The 15,161-nt window shown below is 53.3% G+C and overlaps 2 protein-coding genes and 1 long non-coding RNA gene across 9 annotated transcripts in view; 2 read left to right on the top strand and 1 right to left on the bottom strand.

Moving 5' to 3' along the window:
- The window catches only part of SEZ6L2 (seizure related 6 homolog like 2), a 29,117-nt gene extending 27,255 nt beyond the window's left edge, over positions 1-1,862 (top strand). For 3 of the 5 annotated variants that reach the window (XM_030798075.1, XM_030798086.1, XM_030798061.1), the window contains 4 exons: positions 280-318; positions 496-613; positions 738-834; positions 1,293-1,862. In XM_030798075.1, coding sequence (XP_030653935.1) covers positions 280-318; positions 496-613; positions 738-834; positions 1,293-1,322 — 284 coding nt within the window. In that variant the 3' untranslated portion in view covers positions 1,323-1,862. The remainder of the gene's footprint in view (positions 1-279; positions 319-495; positions 614-737; positions 835-1,292) is intronic. The other 2 variants (XM_030798083.1, XM_030798069.1) reach the window with 1 other exon arrangement.
- A 3,154-nt stretch (positions 1,863-5,016) lies between these two features.
- LOC100603535 lies at positions 5,017-9,414 on the bottom strand. 2 transcript variants are annotated; one of them, XR_004026774.1, is made up of 4 exons: positions 9,329-9,414; positions 8,669-8,756; positions 7,617-8,332; positions 5,017-5,204 (listed from the first exon to the last, which is right to left on the bottom strand). It is a non-coding gene; the product is annotated as an uncharacterized LOC100603535 (long non-coding RNA). The 2 variants fall into 2 exon arrangements; XR_004026771.1 differs by lacking the exon at positions 9,329-9,414 and adding an exon at positions 9,055-9,223.
- Positions 9,318-14,670, top strand: CDIPT (CDP-diacylglycerol--inositol 3-phosphatidyltransferase). 2 transcript variants are annotated; one of them, XM_030798523.1, is made up of 6 exons: positions 9,318-10,243; positions 10,338-10,472; positions 11,787-11,940; positions 12,375-12,456; positions 13,502-13,583; positions 13,691-14,670. In XM_030798523.1, the coding sequence occupies exons 1-6, from the start codon at positions 10,201-10,203 to the stop codon at positions 13,834-13,836; spliced, it is 642 nt and encodes a 213-aa protein (XP_030654383.1). In that variant the 5' UTR covers positions 9,318-10,200; the 3' UTR covers positions 13,837-14,670. The 2 variants fall into 2 exon arrangements, with proteins under 2 accessions (XP_030654383.1, XP_012360794.1); XM_012505340.2 differs by lacking the exons at positions 9,318-10,243; positions 10,338-10,472 and having other exon boundaries at positions 11,274-11,940.
- The last annotated feature ends 491 nt before the right edge of the window (positions 14,671-15,161 follow it).

Raw genomic sequence — 15,161 nt, 5'->3', positions numbered from 1 at the left:
CTCTCTCTGAATAGGCCTCAGTTTCCCTATCTCTGACAAGTTCTAGTTTGGCTCAGACTGTCCAGGAACCCTGACTTTGTAGGGGTCTGGAGAAAGAGGACAAAGGCCCTGTGCTGGTCACTCCTCTCTCTTCCCCACCAAGGGAGAGAGAAAGTTGAGGCTGAGCAGAGGGCAGAGAGAACCAGGCTGTCCAGCCCAGCCCCACCGGGCTCCCGGCCCCTCCCAGCCTCCTCCCCTCCCTGGCTCAGACCCCATCCCCTCCCCCTCCTCTCCCTGCAGTTGCCTATGAGGAGCTCCTGGACAACCGAAAACTGGAAGGTCAGTGAGAGCACAGGTGGAGACCCAGGCTGGCCAGGTCGGGAGGGCAAGGCAGAGGCCGGGCAGGAGGCCAGGCCTTGGAGGGATGAAGCCCAGGGTTTGAGGCCCAGGGCAGGAGGCTGGGAGAGCCCAGAACTGGGCCCAGCCACAGCTCACCGGCCTCTCCTCCTCCTGTAGTGACCCAGACCACAGATCCATCACGGCAGCTGGAAGGGGGGAACCTGGCCCTGGCCATCCTGCTGCCTCTAGGCTTGGTCATTGTCCTCGGCAGTGGCGTTTACATATACTACACCAAGTAAGTAGCCTGCTTGGGGACTGCCGGCCGGGGCAGACGTCTTGCAGGCCTGGCACTGGAGCCTGGGTCAGGGGAGCTCAGGGCTCACCTGTTGATAAGCTCCTCTGTCCTCTCCCTTTCCCAGGCTTCAGGGAAAGTCCCTTTTTGGCTTCTCCGGCTCCCACTCCTACAGCCCCATCACCGTGGAGTCGGACTTCAGCAACCCGCTGTATGAAGCTGGGGTAGGCACCTCCCCTGCCCCTGAAGAGCCACCACTTGGCTCTCCCAGGACTCCATAACCGTCTCACAAGGTCTCTGGAATCTCTGTCTTGGGAATTTCAAACTCAGCTGCCCCCAGAGGCCATGTCAATGAGCACAGCAAGCCATGTGTAGACAATAGGGAGTGGTGAGGACTGTGGCTAAGTGGAGCACTTGTGCCCCATCTCAAGAATACGGCTCTACCCCATACTCGAAACTGAGGCACAATTGGCAGATCTTCCAATTATTCAAGACAAGCCAGAAATTCAGATTCTTGTGTCATTTTACGACACTGTAGGATGAACCAAACACATTCACTGGCCCCCCAGCTCCCAGTGGTCAATGTTACTTTAAAACCCAGGATCATTGCCCCTTCTCCCATTCGGCTGCCTCTTCCACCCCTATCAGACCCCAACAACTGACCTGATCTCTCTGTCTTCAGGATACGCGGGAGTATGAAGTTTCCATCTGAACCGCAAGACTACAGCTGCAGGACCCAGGACGCCTCTCCCCTCCTCATTTGGGCAGAGGGAAGTATGGGACCCGGTCTCTGCCTCCTGGCTGCCCTCCTCCCTGGCTGTGTAAATAGTCTCCCCATCCCACGAGGGGGCTTTGATGGCCCTGGCGATCCTACAGTAAATAAACCAGCATCCTGCCGCCCAAAGCCGCCTCTTCTCAGTTGCCAAACGAGGGGCCTGCCCCCTACCCTACTGGCTTTTGGATTCTGGGAGGGGAACTCTGCCTCCCTGAATATCTTGCAGCCCCTCCTGCCCAGGGCACCCCTCAAGGACTGCCCCCGATAGCTCTACTGTTCCCTTGGCCACGAAGGCACCCCCCTCCCAGATGCCCTGGCCCTAGGCCTGACTCCAGCCAGGAGGGTCAGAAGAAGGACGAAGGGGAGAGCTGGGACAAGGCCTTGCCCCCTTCCTGCCATCTCCCCAACCCACAGTCTCTCTACCTTTGCTTCTGAATTCTTGTTTTTGAGCAATAAACAGAAAATCACCACTTGTAATTGGGCCGATGGGGTGTGGGGAGGTGGTCACCAAGCACTGGACCACTTCTCTGGAGAGAGGGCTGGGGAAAGGGGAACAATTTGAAAAAAAAAAAAAAAAGGAAATGCGAAAGTGGGCAGAGGGCAGTGTCTGGGGACCTGGCCTGAGGTCAAAAAGCCTGGCTTTAGCCTCAGCCTCTGTGAAGCCCTCCCTGCGACCAGCCTCACTCCAGGACGCAGTGACCTCTCCACCAGGCCTTGCCTGACCTTGCGGGCCTCTTCCAGCTGGAAGAAAACTGACAGGAGCCACCTGTCTTCTCTCACTGCTGGGCAGGAGGCAAACAGCTTTCAATTTCTTTCTTTTTAGAGACAGGGCCTGGCTCTGCTGGCCAGGCTAGAGTGCAGTGGTGCCATCACAGCTCACTGCAATCTCAAACTCCTAGGTTCAAGGGATCCTCCCGCCTCAGCGTCCTGAGTAGCTGGGACTACAGGTGCAAGCCACGGTGCCTGCCTAATTTTTAAATTTTTTGTAGAAATGAGATCTTGTTATGTTGCCCAGGCTGGTCTCGAACACCTGGCCTCAAGCAATCCTCCTTCCTCGACTTCCCAAAGTTCTGGGATTACAGGCATGAGCCACCAAGCCTGGCTTTTCAATTTGTCTTATGACCAGTTTGCCTAAAATTCAGCCCCCTTTGGAGAATTTTTGTATCCATTCAAGTACACCATTTCTTCCCCCCACCCCAATCTTTTTAGTATTTTAGGCGTATCTGCTGTGACCCATCCAACTATTTGAACTTGTTTTTTATCCTTGGGGGTGTCCTTTTCCACTTTTTTTTTTTTTTCACTCTTGTCACCCAGGCTGGAGTGCAATGGCGTGATCTTGGCTTACTGCAACCTCCACCTCCTGGGTTCAAGCCATTCTCCTGCCTCAGCCTCTCGAGTAGCTGGGATTACAGGCACCCATGCCTGGCTAATTTTTGTATTTTTAGTAGAGACTGGGTTTTGCCATGTTGGCCAGGCTGGTCTCGAACTCCTGACCTCAGGTGATCCGCCTGCCTGGGCCTCCCAAAGTGCTGGGATTACAGGTGTGAGCCACCTTGCCTGGCCTAATTAAAATTTTATATTTAAGCTGGGCGCAGTGGCTCACACCTTTAATCTCAGCACTTTGGGAGGCCGAGGCTGGCAGATTATGAGGTCAGGAGATCAAGACCATCCTGGCTAACACGGTGAAACCCCATCTCTACTAAAAATACAAAAAATTAGCCGGGCGTAGTGGCGGGCGCCTGTAATCCCAGCTACTCAGGAGGCTGAGGCAGGAGACTGGCGTGAACCCAGGAGGTGGAGCTGGCAGTGAGCCGAGATTGCGCCACTGCACTCCAGCCTAGGCGACAGAGCGAGACTCTGTCTCAAAAAAAATAAATAAAAAAAAATAAAATAAAGTAAAATAAAAATTTATATTTAAATGCAATTAAACATTTTTAGGATACTTGAAAGGATGCTGAAATATTCAGAAAGGGGTGGACTTTTAGAATGTGAGGCAAACTGATCTCAATAATAGCAAGCATTTTGTATGCATTATGTTGTTTTTTTGTCTTTTTTTTTTTTTTTGCGACTGAGTCTTACTGTGTCACCCAGGCTGGAGTGTAGTGGTGCAATCTCAGCTCATTGCAACCTCTGCCTACTGGGTTCAAGTGATTCTCCTGCCTCAGCCTCTCAAGTAACTGGGATTACAGGAGCCTGCCACCACACCCGGTTAATTTATTTTATTAGAAACAGGACACGCCTGTAATCCCAGCACTTTGGGAGGCCGAGGCGGGCGGATCACGAGGTCAGGAGATCGAGACCACGGTGAAACCCCGTCTCTACTAAAAATACAAAAAAAAAAAATTAGCCGGGCGTAGTGGCGGGCGCCTGTAGTCCCAGCTACTCGGAGAGGCTGAGGCAGGAGAATGGTGTGAACCCGGGAGGCAGAGCTTGCAGTGAGCCGAGATTGCGCCACTGCACTCCAGCCTGGGCGACAGAGCAAGACTCCGTCTCAAAAAAAAAAAATTTATTGCATTTACAAAATACACTCACAGCAACATCTAGACACACAAAAAATTGAGCACCATATACTATTCAAGTTGGCACGCAGAATTTAACTGTCCCAACTATTTACATTAATTGCTACAAATCATATTCAAAGAATGGACATAATTTTTGAAGGTACAGATATTTTGTAATGACCATGTGTTTTTGTGAAACTTTATCTCAGAAAACATTTTTTTCAGATAAGGAAACTAAGGCTCAGAGATGAGAACTGACTTCCACAGGAGGCTCCAATAAATGGCCAAACTTTGTGCAGTTTGCATTTAGCAATGCAAATGCTAAAAATGCTAAAATGAATTTAGCATTTGCATTGCTGAACGCAAACTGCGCAGCAAAGCCTACTGCATTGCTTTCTGGCTAGTAATGGGTGTGATATGTTCTCACAGGCATGAAGCCCAAAGCTCAGAGGGGCAAGGTCATAGCTCAGTGTCCCCATCCCCAACGGTGGTGGCAGAGGTGACTCCTCAGAAGGAAGAGGAGTCCTGCCAGATGCCACAGACCTAGACCTTAAGGTGCTGGAGTGTGGCCAGGAGGCTGGATTTGGACCCATGAGCTCATCTGTGTCAACAGGCCAGGTGCGGTGGGTCACACCAGTAATCCCAGCACTTTGGGAAGCCAAGGCAGGAGGATCATTTGAGGCCAGGAGTTCAAGACTAGTCTGGGCAACACAGTGAGACCTTGTCTCCACAAAAAAAAGATTTTTTGAGAAGGAGTCTCGATCTGTCGCCCAGGCTGGAGTGCAGTGGTGCAATCTCAGCTCACTGCGACCTCCGCCTCCCAGGTTCAGGTGATTCTCCTGCCACAGCCTCCCGAGTAGCTGGGACTACAGGCACGTGCCACCATGCCCGGCTAATTTTTTGTATTTTTAGTACAGACAGGGTCTCACCGTGTTGGCCAGGATGGTCTCGATCTCCTCACCTCATGATCTGTGCTGGGATTATAGGCGTGAGCCACCGCACCCGGCCACAAAATTTTTTTTTAAAAACTAAACACTCCAATCATATGCCCACATCCAGCACCCACATCTAGAAAAAAAAATAAAAGCCCCCCTGTCCCGCTTCTCTACCCCAGAGAAACCACACATGAGCAGGGCACACCCCGTCTCTTTATTAAAGCGCTTTCATTCCTGGTGGTGTCCTTGCTCGCTGAGGCTGGAGGGTCCTGTGATGAATCCAGAACACTTTGAAGGCTTCGGGATGATGCTGCTCATGACCAGGAGGTCCCCACAAACAGAAGTGGTTAAAGAGTGGCAAAAGAGTAGTTTTTAGGCATGTTCTACGGACAAAAAGGGGGAGGCATGAGAAACCAAGAGCATCAAAGAGGGGTGGGCTCATCTTCCAAACTGACTGTTAGGAAGAGCTCCATAAAAGAGACAAGAGCCTTTCCACTCTTTAGACCCAAGGATCATGTCTTTTTTATTTTTCTCGAGACAGGGTCTCTCTCTGTCAGCCAGGCTAGAGTGCAGTGGCGTAATCATATCTTCCTGCAGCCTCAACCTGGGCTCCAATGATCCTCCCACCTCAGCCTCCCAAGTAGCTGGGACCACAGCTGTGCACCACCATACCCTGCTAATTTTTTAAACCTCTTGATAGCAGGACCTCTGTTTCACTCACTGCAATACCCCAGCCCCTCGAGCAGTGCTGGCACATGGTAAGTGCTTAATTTTTATTTATTTTATTTTTTGGAGACAGAGTCTCTATCTGTGGCCCAGGCTGGAGTGCAGTGGTGCAATCTCGGCTCACTGCAACCTCCACCTCCCGGGTTCAATTGAGTCTCTGCCTCAGCTTCTCGAGTAGCTGGGATTACAGGTGTGCGACACAATGCCTGGCTAATTTTTGTTTTTGTTTTTGTTTTTGTTTTTTTGAGAAAGAGTCTTGCTCTGCGGCCCAGGCTGGAGTGCAGTGGTGCAATCTCAGCTCACTGCAACCTCCAATTCCTGGGTTCAAGCGATTCTCCTGCCTCAGCCTCCTGAGTAGCTGGGATTACAGGTGCACACCACCATCCCGGCTAATTTTTGTATTTTTAGTAGAGACAGGGTTTCCCCATGTTGGCCAGGCTGGTCTCAAACTCCTGACCTCAGGTGATCTGCCCACCTGGGCCTCCCAAAGCGCTGGGATTACAGGTGTGAGCCACCGCGCCTGACCTAACTTTTGTATTTTTCATTGAGACAGGGTTTCACTATGTTGGCCAGGCTGATCTTGAACTCCTGACCTCATGATCCACCCACCTTGGCCTCCCAAAGTGCTGGGATTACAGGTATGAGCCACTGCACCCAGCTCCTCCTACTATTTCTTTCTTTTCTTTTTAAAAAAATTTTCTTTTTGAGACAGGGTCTTGCACTGTCACCCAGGCTGGAGTGCGGTGGCATGAACATGGTTCACTGCAGCCTCAACCTCCTAGGCTCAAGTGATCCTCTGGCCTCAGCCTCTCAAGTAGCTGAGACCACAGGTTCGTGCCACCACACCTGGCTAATTTTTTAACTTTTTATAGAGATGGGGTCTCTCTATGTTGCCTAGGCTGTTCTTGAACTCCTGGGCTCAACCAATCCTCCCACCTCCCAAGTAACTGGGACCACAGGCACATGCCATCATGCCTGGGGTATCAAAATGTTGCCCAGGCTGGTCTCAAACTCCTGGATGCAAGCGATCCTCCTGCTTCAGCTTCCCAAAGTGCTGGGATTACAGGCATAAGCGACCACACCCAGCCAGGAAAGTGTGTAAGGCTCTAAATAAGGCACATAAAGTCTCTTGAGTTCCCTCTTACCTTGCCTGTAGACTCCAGCTGCTAAACTGCTTCTCCTTGCCCTAAGTACACACAGATGCTCACACTGGCTCTGCGAAGACTGCTCTTTGCCTTTGTTCATGCAACCCCAACTGCTTGAAAGACTCCTACCAACCTCTTTTTTTTTTTCCTGGAAAATTCTTTTTTTTTTTTTGAGATGGTCTCACTGTCGCCCAGACTGGAGTGCAGTGGTACTCCAGTGATCTTGGCTCACTGCAACCTCTGTCACCATGTTGACCAGGCTGGTCTCAAACTCCTGCCCTGAAGTGATCAGCCCACCTCAGCCTCCCAAAATGCTGGGATTACAGGTGTGAGCCACTGCACCTTGTGGAAAATTATTTCTTTAGGTGCTACCAAAGCCCCTGTAATCCCAACACTATGGGAGGCCAAGGCTGGCAGATCACGAGGTTAGGAGATCAAGACCATCCTGGCTAACACGGTGAAACCCCATCTCTGCTAAAAATACAAAAAAATTAGCCGGGCGTGGTGGCGGGCGCTTGTAGTCCCAGCTACTCGGGATGCTGAGGCAGGAGAATGGCGTGAACCGAGGAGGTGGAGCTGCAGTGAACCGAGATCACACCACTGCACTCCAGCCTGGGCAACACAGCAAGACTCCGTCTCAAAAAAAAAGAAGCTCCATGGCTCCTGTCCTTCCTGTCCAATTGAGGCTGGGATAAGAGTACTATCCCACTGTGTCCATTTCTATTATAGAAACTTATCCATACTGTATTATAATTTGCCATTTCCTTGTCTGTCCCCACACTGAACTGTGAACTCTTCAAGAGCTGAGACTGTATCATTCATTTCTGTTTCCCAAGCTCCTAAGACAGGGACCAACATATAGTGCAAACTCAAATGGTTTGGTTAATATCGAATAGCCTTGGCAGCCATGGACCCTGCATGTACCTTTTCACCAGGAGTTGGCAGGAGGTGTGCCTTGCTGCAGGTACGGTTTCTGTTGGAGTGGGAGATGGTGGAAGAGAGGGGAGAGAGCTGAGAATTCAGAATTTGAGGATCAGGGAAGAATAGAATGGAAGTGCACGGTTCAAAAATCCCCCTACCCTACTGGGATATTGTGAAACCCTCGCTCTCTCCCCTCCAGGTTCCTCATCTCTCTCCCAGGACAAAGAGCATCTCCCTTGAAGCCTCACTCACCAGGTGTCTGTGCCTCAGGTCTTGGTAAAGAATGCTGGAAGTAGAGGCGCTAGTCAGAGAAAGGACTATCCCCATGGCCAGGAAGAGATGCGGCCAGGGCAGACAGGGCTAAGGGGATTCTTGGCCAGCAGTGAGGAGTGGGTACTGGGTTAGCGGGTGAGAGGGGCACTTCACAAGTCCTAGGGCTGGCTGTGAGATGGGTGAGATGGGCACAGACTCCTGGAGAGTTCAGCTAGAGGTGGGAGGGGTCGGGGACTGGAACCAGGCATGGTGGAGGCAGCAGTTCTCTAGATATGGTGGTCCTGAGGCAGGGGGTTACTGCATTTGGATATCTGAGTCGCTTGGTCTTGTGACTGCTTTTTTTTGATGGGCATAGGGTTCAAGTGGCAGCAAGCAGTGCACAAAGCCTCCTCCATGAGTTCTGTACTGATCCGGGACAGGTATTCCTCAGAACGAGATAACGAAGCCTGGGAAAGGAAAAGCCAGAGGGGTTCAGCCTGGGAGCTCCCACATGGGAGTGCTGGCTGTGGGAGTTCCCAGGCTGGGGCCTGTGGGTCCAAGAAGCTTGCTCCTGAAGGACTGGGCCTTGAGATTTAGCTAGAAAGCTCTGGACCTGGGGGAGCAGGGTTTGGTGGGGGTTTAGAGTCAGGGCCTAGTGCTGAGAGCTATGGGTCTGGGCTTCAGGACTCAGGGTTGAGGCTAGAGTCTCAGGGCTTGTGGCTCAGACCTGGGACGGGGTGCCTCTGCCTGGGAGGCCTTCACTTCATTACATTCCCACCTCTAGGGTTCCCTGCAGTGCTCACCGGACCTTCTCTCAAGGAGGGTGCGGTTTGAGACGGCCAGCTGCTCTTCTTCTCCCCCTCATTCCCCATCGGAGTGGATGCCATCCCCCTGGGAACAGTCGAAGCCTGAGTTGACCTGAGAAACCAGCCCGCTTTCCCCCAGAACCCAGCCCACCACCATTCCCCGGGCCCAGGTTTAAACAAGGCCTTTAGAGGAAACATCCCGCTGCCTCATTCCCTCTCACAAGAAAAAAAATAATAATAATAAAGGTTGCTTTATATTTTCGGGAGTGAGAGGGAACTCCCGCAACCCCCCACCCCTCACCCCTGCGCCTGGTGGGGCTCTCCTTCCTGCTTCCCTCCCAAGCACCTTCCTAAGCCAAGGCAGCTGATTTGACGCCCCAGACCTGGCAGATGGGTGGAAACCTTGGGCTACTCTGCAGAAGGGGAGACGTGGAGGCCTAAGGACCTCTGGTATAGGTCGTGGGAGATGGGGAATGGGAGATGGGGAGGAAGGCTGGAAAAGGGGGAGCCGGCTCCGTGTCGCTACCGGCCGCTATAAAACCCTTGGAGTCTGCAGAGATTCCGCAGCCTCGTTGCTAGGAGATCAGGGGTTCTAGAACTAAAGACAGAAGAATTTCCTAGCGCGCCTCGTTTGCTCCTCCAGCCTCCCCTCCGTACCCCTCCAGGTGCCTCCTTGGGGGCAGTGACCCCAAGCGCCAGACGCTTGAGAAGCTTAGGAGGATGACGTAGGGTGGAGCCTGCGACCTAATCCTCCCATCACAAGGGGCACGCGAGAAGCAACCCAGCTGCAGGGCGCTCTGGAGCCTCTCTAGCCGCCTGGAGCCTGCGAGAGCAAAGGCGGCTGGAGACTTAGCGGGCGGGGAGTAAAGTGGACACTGCACCAAATCTCCTGGCCTCTCGGGGATGCAAAGACTCAGGAGGAGGAATTTTATCGCCTTGTCTTTGTCTCCAGAAAGCCATACCCTCCACAAAAGGAAAGCAGAGATTTTTATTCGGTCTTCTCTTTTACCCTTTCCTTTTCCTTTTCTACCTTTGCTTGACGTTAATGGTTCCTTCCTCCCTCTCCTCCTCTACGCTTTGGTACGAGCCAAGGGAGAGGGGCGGAGGGAGGAAAATGGAAAGGAAGCAGACAGGCTTTAAAGGGGACGCAACTATTTTTTAAGCCACTTTTTCTTCTCTCCAATTTTGCAACTTCGGGGGCGCAGGAGGAGGTTCCCGGAAGCCACGCGCAGCTGGAGCAGCGGCGACCGCAGCTGGAGGCCCAGAGCGCCTGCGGGGCGGGCAGAGGCGAGGGAGGTTACGGGTAGGAAGGGCGGGCTGCGCGCGCCCCCTGCGCCCCGCGCACCTCGGGGCTGGCCCATGCTCCCGACGGCTGCGGGCTTCAGCATCTGGGGCCGGGTTGGGGCGGCTGGGTCCAGGGCGCAGGTAGTGCGGCAGATGCACCGGGCCGGAGGCTGAGGCCGCGCGGCGGGGCTGGGACAGCACTGGCATCTCCAGAGCAAGCCCGGGGCAGCAAGGGAGGCGCCGCGATGCCAGACGAAAATATCTTCCTGTTCGTGCCCAACCTCATCGGTGAGTGCTGCTCGCGGCCCCGGGCCGAAGGAGAGGGCGAGGGGCCTTGGCGGGCTCCCTGATCCTGCCCTGTCTCCCCGCGTCCCGTTCCAAGGTTATGCCCGGATTGTCTTCGCCATCATTTCTTTCTACTTCATGCCCTGCTGCCCCCTCACGGCCTCCTCCTTCTACCTGCTCAGCGGCCTGCTGGACGCTTTCGATGGACATGCTGCTCGCGCTCTTAATCAAGGTGACAGACACCCCTCTCAGCCAGCCTTGGGACCCAACAATCCCCTGCTCCCTTCCCCTGCCTCCTCGGGACCTCAGAGTCAGAGGGCTGTCATTCCCATCTCTGAAAAAAAGCAGAACAGGATGGCCTGGGGTATTTTGTTTTGTTTTGTTTTTTGTTTTTGAGACAGGGTCTCGCTCTGTCACTTAGGCTGGAGTGCAGTGGCGCGATCATGGCTCACTGCAGCCCCCATCTTCTGGGTTCAAGTAATCCTCCCACCTCAGCCTCCTGACTAGCTGGGACTGCAGGCGTGTGCCACCACACCCGGCTAATTTTTAAATTTTTGTAGAGACTGGGTCTTGCAGTGTAGCCCAGATTGGTCCCCAGCTCCTAGCCTCAAGCGATCCTCCTGTCTTGCTCCTAAAGTGCTGCGCCCAGCAAGAATGGACTGATTTTGTAGCAGAAGGGATTTAACCTAGCTCTTGAGAACTCACTGCTTGTGAGAGGTGTGGATTAGCAAGACATGATATGGCCGTCGCGCTGCTGGAGGTCTCTCTGAATACAAATCCATTCAGGCCAGGGGCGGTGGCTCACGCCTGTAATCCCAGCACTTTGGGAGGCCGAGGTGGGTGGATCGCGAGGTCAGGAGTTCGAGACCAGCCTGGCCAACATGGTGAAACCCTCTTTCTACTAAAAATACAAAAATTAGCGGACTTGGTGACGCGTGCTTGTAATCCCAGCTACTCGGGAGGCCAAGGTAGGAGAATTGCTTGAACCTGGGAGGCGGAGGTTGCAGTGAGTCAAGATTGCGCCATTGCTCTCCAGCCTGGGCGACAGAGCAAGACTCTGTCTCGGGGGAAAAAAAAAAATGTGTATTCAACAGGGGTTTACTGGAGGCCTATTGTGTGCCCTGCATAAGCAGCTGGGGCTCCAGAAGGCATGCTTAGAGGGAGGATGGAGAGGGAAGGGTGATGGCTTCCGGAAGATTGACTAATTTTTTAATCTGTTCTCCAGACCCAACTGTAAGGCTTCGCCTGAGGCATCAAGTCTCTTTATCTAGCTCTAGAGTCTTGGTTCTGGGGTTGATGAGTTGCAGACATAGCTTTCCTCTCCTCCTACCCTGTTCCCTCCACTCTCATGCCTTTCTCAGTTCATGTCATGGTGACCTTTGCCCACTGACCTCACACACAGCCTGTTTTCCAGCCTGCGTTCCTCCCCAGGCAGGTGGACACTTCCAGTCTTCGTTTACACCCTGCATCAGAGTGGTAAAACAAATATGGGTGCCTGTCCTGCATCCACTGCGCCATAACAGCCCCTGCCCACCTAATCTTCCAGGAACCCGGTTTGGGGCCATGCTGGACATGCTGACGGACCGCTGCTCCACCATGTGCCTGTTGGTCAACCTCGCCCTGCTGTACCCTCGAGCCACGCTGTTCTTCCAACTCAGCATGAGTTTGGATGTGGCCAGTCACTGGCTGCACCTCCACAGGTCTGCCGCGATTCTGGGGGCCTTGGCCAGTTGGAGACACTACAGTGGGGTGGGCTGAGCCTAGATGGAAGGGTGGCACTAGGCATCCTGGAAGGACTCCTTTTTAGCTCTGCTTTGTAGAAAGACCCCAGGCAAACCTGCCTCTCTTTAAAGCTTCAGTCATGTTTACAGTTGCATTCAGCAATTCTTAGGACTCTTCTGGCTGGGTATTCTAGGATTCCAAATAGGTGACAGCTCATAGGAAGGGGCATGGGAGCTTTCAAATGTGGCATTTGAATCCTGACTCTGCCCCCAAATAGGTAACTGTGGCTTTCGGCAGGATACTCGTCCTTAGCCGTGCCCAGTTTTCCATCTGTACAATAGGTGTTAACATGAGGATTGGATGCATGGTAGTGGTCATGAAACCTCGTGGGTTCCCCTGTTTTCTCCCCAAGTTCTGTGGTCCGAGGCAGTGAGAGTCACAAGATGATTGACTTGTCCGGAAATCCAGTGCTTCGGATCTACTATACCTCGAGGGTAAGCATTTCCTGCAAACCCCGCCCCTCAGGCTCTTGACTGTGGGAAGCCCTGGGCTGAACCCTGGTCCTAGCCTAGGAGAAGGTGAGGGCACAGAGCAGGCCCTGTCCAGTCACTCCAGGAGGAGGGGCCTGTAAGCTGAGACGTGGAGGAAGAGGACTGGGGGGGAAGGCCTGTGTGAATTACTCCAGGGAATAAGTGGGAATGAGGCCTGCAAAGAGGAGGGACTGAAAGCGGGGAGGGAGATAAGCCAGAGAGGTCTGCAGGGCTGGAGTGTGGACTTGATTCCAGGAACACAGGCAGCCTCTGGAAGGATTTTTAAAAAGATAATGGCTGGGCACGGTGGCTCATGCCTATAATCCCAGCGCTTTGGGAGGCTGAGGTGGGAGGATTGCTTGAGGCCAGGAATTTGAGACCAGCCTGGGCAACAAAATGAGACTGTTTCCACACACACACACAAAATCTTGAATTAGCTTAGCCAGGCACAGTGGTGCACACCTGTAGTCTCTATTTAGGAGGCTAAGGTGGAAGGATGGCGTGAGACCAAGGGTTTTTTTTTTTTTTGAGACAGAGTCTTGCTCTGTCACCCAGGCTGGAGTTCAGTGGCGGGTTATCGGCTCACTGCAACCTCTGCCTGCTGGGTTCAAGTGATTCTTGTGCCTCAGCCTCCTGAGTGGCTGGGACTACAGGCGCGTGCCACCACACCTGGCTAATTTTTGTATTTTTAGTAGAGAGGGGTTTCGCCATGTTGGCCAGGCTGGTCTCAAACTCCTGACCTCAGGTGATCCGTCTGCCTCAGCCTCCCAAAGTGCTGGGACTCCAGGCATGAGCCACCACCACTGGCTGAGACCAGGAGTTTTGAGGCTCTAGTGCTATGATCATACCACTGCATTCCAGCCTGGATGAGAGAGCGAGACCCTGTCTGTAAAAAAGAAAAAAAAATAAGAGAAGTAATATGCCGAGATTGTGCCCTCATTAGTGCTGGGGGGCAGGGGGTGGCACACGCCTGCCTCTTGCTAATGTGGCCTGTTTGCTGTGTGTGCAGCCTGCTCTGTTTACCTTGTGTGCTGGGAATGAGCTCTTCTACTGCCTCCTCTACCTGTTCCATTTCTCTGAGGGACCTTTAGGTAGGAGATGAGGGGCTGGGCAGGAGGATGGGAGGGGGATCTGGCCTGCCCTGGGAGATGGAGGCCCCCTCCTTCGGGCCCCACACTTCCCTGCTGCCTTCCTGCAGTTGGCTCCGTGGGACTGTTCCGGATGGGCCTCTGGGTCACTGCCCCCATCGCCTTGCTGAAGTCTCTCATCAGCGTCATCCACCTGATCACAGCCGCCCGCAACATGGCTGCCCTAGACGCAGCAGACCGCGCCAAGAAGAAGTGACGCTGGAGCCCCGGGTCCTGGCTGCCCACCTGCCCTGGGAGTCTTGCTGTGCCACACAGCTCCCCACCCCCTGCTAGGAGGTCCCAGTCTCACGCCTTCTTCATGTGTTGTTCTACCTGTTGGGACGGGGATCAGCCTCTCTTTGATGATGTCACGTTCTCTGGGATCCCGAGGACCCAGGCCTCAAATCAGGGAGGATACGCGGGAGGCCCCATCCAGACAGGCAGTGCTCCTGGGGTGCCAGGACCGGGCAGTGTGACACCCTGCTGGCTCAGCCCTGGGGTCTGAGATGCTAGGGACACTTGAGTGAGGGAGGTGGCGTGAGGGCCAGGTTTCCCGAAAGGGAGGGGAGTCAGACCTCCTCCCCCAGCCAGAGCAAGCCTGGGGCACCATGCCCAGGAGGGAAGAAGCCATCCACAGCCTTCCCTGTCACTGGCTCCTCTGTCCTGCCTACCCTGGTCGTGGCGGGACTTCACTATTTGACTTGCTTTCCTTTCAGATATTCTTGGCTCAGGGCCTGGGTTGAGGGAGCTTAGGGAAGGATGTCCGTCTGGGTGCTTTTCCTCCAGTTTGCTGGCTAGCTTCTCCGTCTACCCACAGTGACCTCAGAGAGAGGCCCTCCTGCCACCCATGCTCATGCGGTGTCCCCGCCGCCCACTTGTTTGATGTCATTGACTGTCTACATGTATTTATATTCTTGATATTTTCTACCCTCACTAGAATGTAAACTCCATGAAGGCACAGACTTTTCTTGTTCCCTTCTCTATCCCTAGAATAAGACCAACTTGAACCTGGCATATAGTAGCTGCTTAATAAATACTTGTCTGTCAATGAGTTGGTTTCTCAGAGTGTGGTCCTTAGACCACCTGTGGAATATTTCTATTTCTCTTTTTTTCTTTTCTTTCTTTTTTTTTTTTAGAGACAGAGTCCTACTCTGTCATCCAAGCTGGAGTGCAGTGGTGCAGTCATAGCTCACTGCAGCCCCAAACTCCTGACCTCAAGTGATCCACCTTAGCCTCCCAAAGTGCTGGGATTACAGGCATGAGCCACAAAGCCTGGCTGGATATTTCTTTAAAATGCAAATTCAAGCCAGGTGTGGTGGCTAACACCTGTAATCCCAGCATTTTGGAAGGCCAGGGTTGGGTGGATTTAGTACGGGAGTTCCAGGCCAGCCTGACCAACATGGTGAAACCCCATCTCTACAAAAAATACAAAAATTAGTCAGGTGCAGTGGCACATGCCTGTGGTCCCAGCTACTCAGGAGGCTGAGGTGGGAGGATGGCTTGAGCCTGGGAGGCAGGAGGGAGAGGTTGCAGTGATCCATA

This window comes from Nomascus leucogenys, chromosome 2, assembly GCF_006542625.1.
Source record: "Nomascus leucogenys isolate Asia chromosome 2, Asia_NLE_v1, whole genome shotgun sequence".
In the NCBI taxonomy this organism is placed as follows: Eukaryota; Metazoa; Chordata; class Mammalia; order Primates; family Hylobatidae; genus Nomascus; species Nomascus leucogenys.
Note: the sequence above shows the minus strand (reverse complement) of the source record. Positions and strands in the feature narration are given on the sequence as shown.

What these genes read in the sequence shown, in the direction of transcription:
- CDIPT (XM_012505340.2), top strand. Translation starts at nt 11,423, where the DNA reads ATGGCTTCCGGAAGATTGACTAATTTTTTAATCTGTTCTCCAGACCCA. An exon ending in GGATCTACTATACCTCGAGG is followed by an intron (nt 12,457 to 13,501) that starts GTAAGCATTTCC and finishes CTGTGTGTGCAG; the next exon opens with CCTGCTCTGTTTACCTTGTG. An exon ending in TTTCTCTGAGGGACCTTTAG is followed by an intron (nt 13,584 to 13,690) that starts GTAGGAGATGAG and finishes GCCTTCCTGCAG; the next exon opens with TTGGCTCCGTGGGACTGTTC.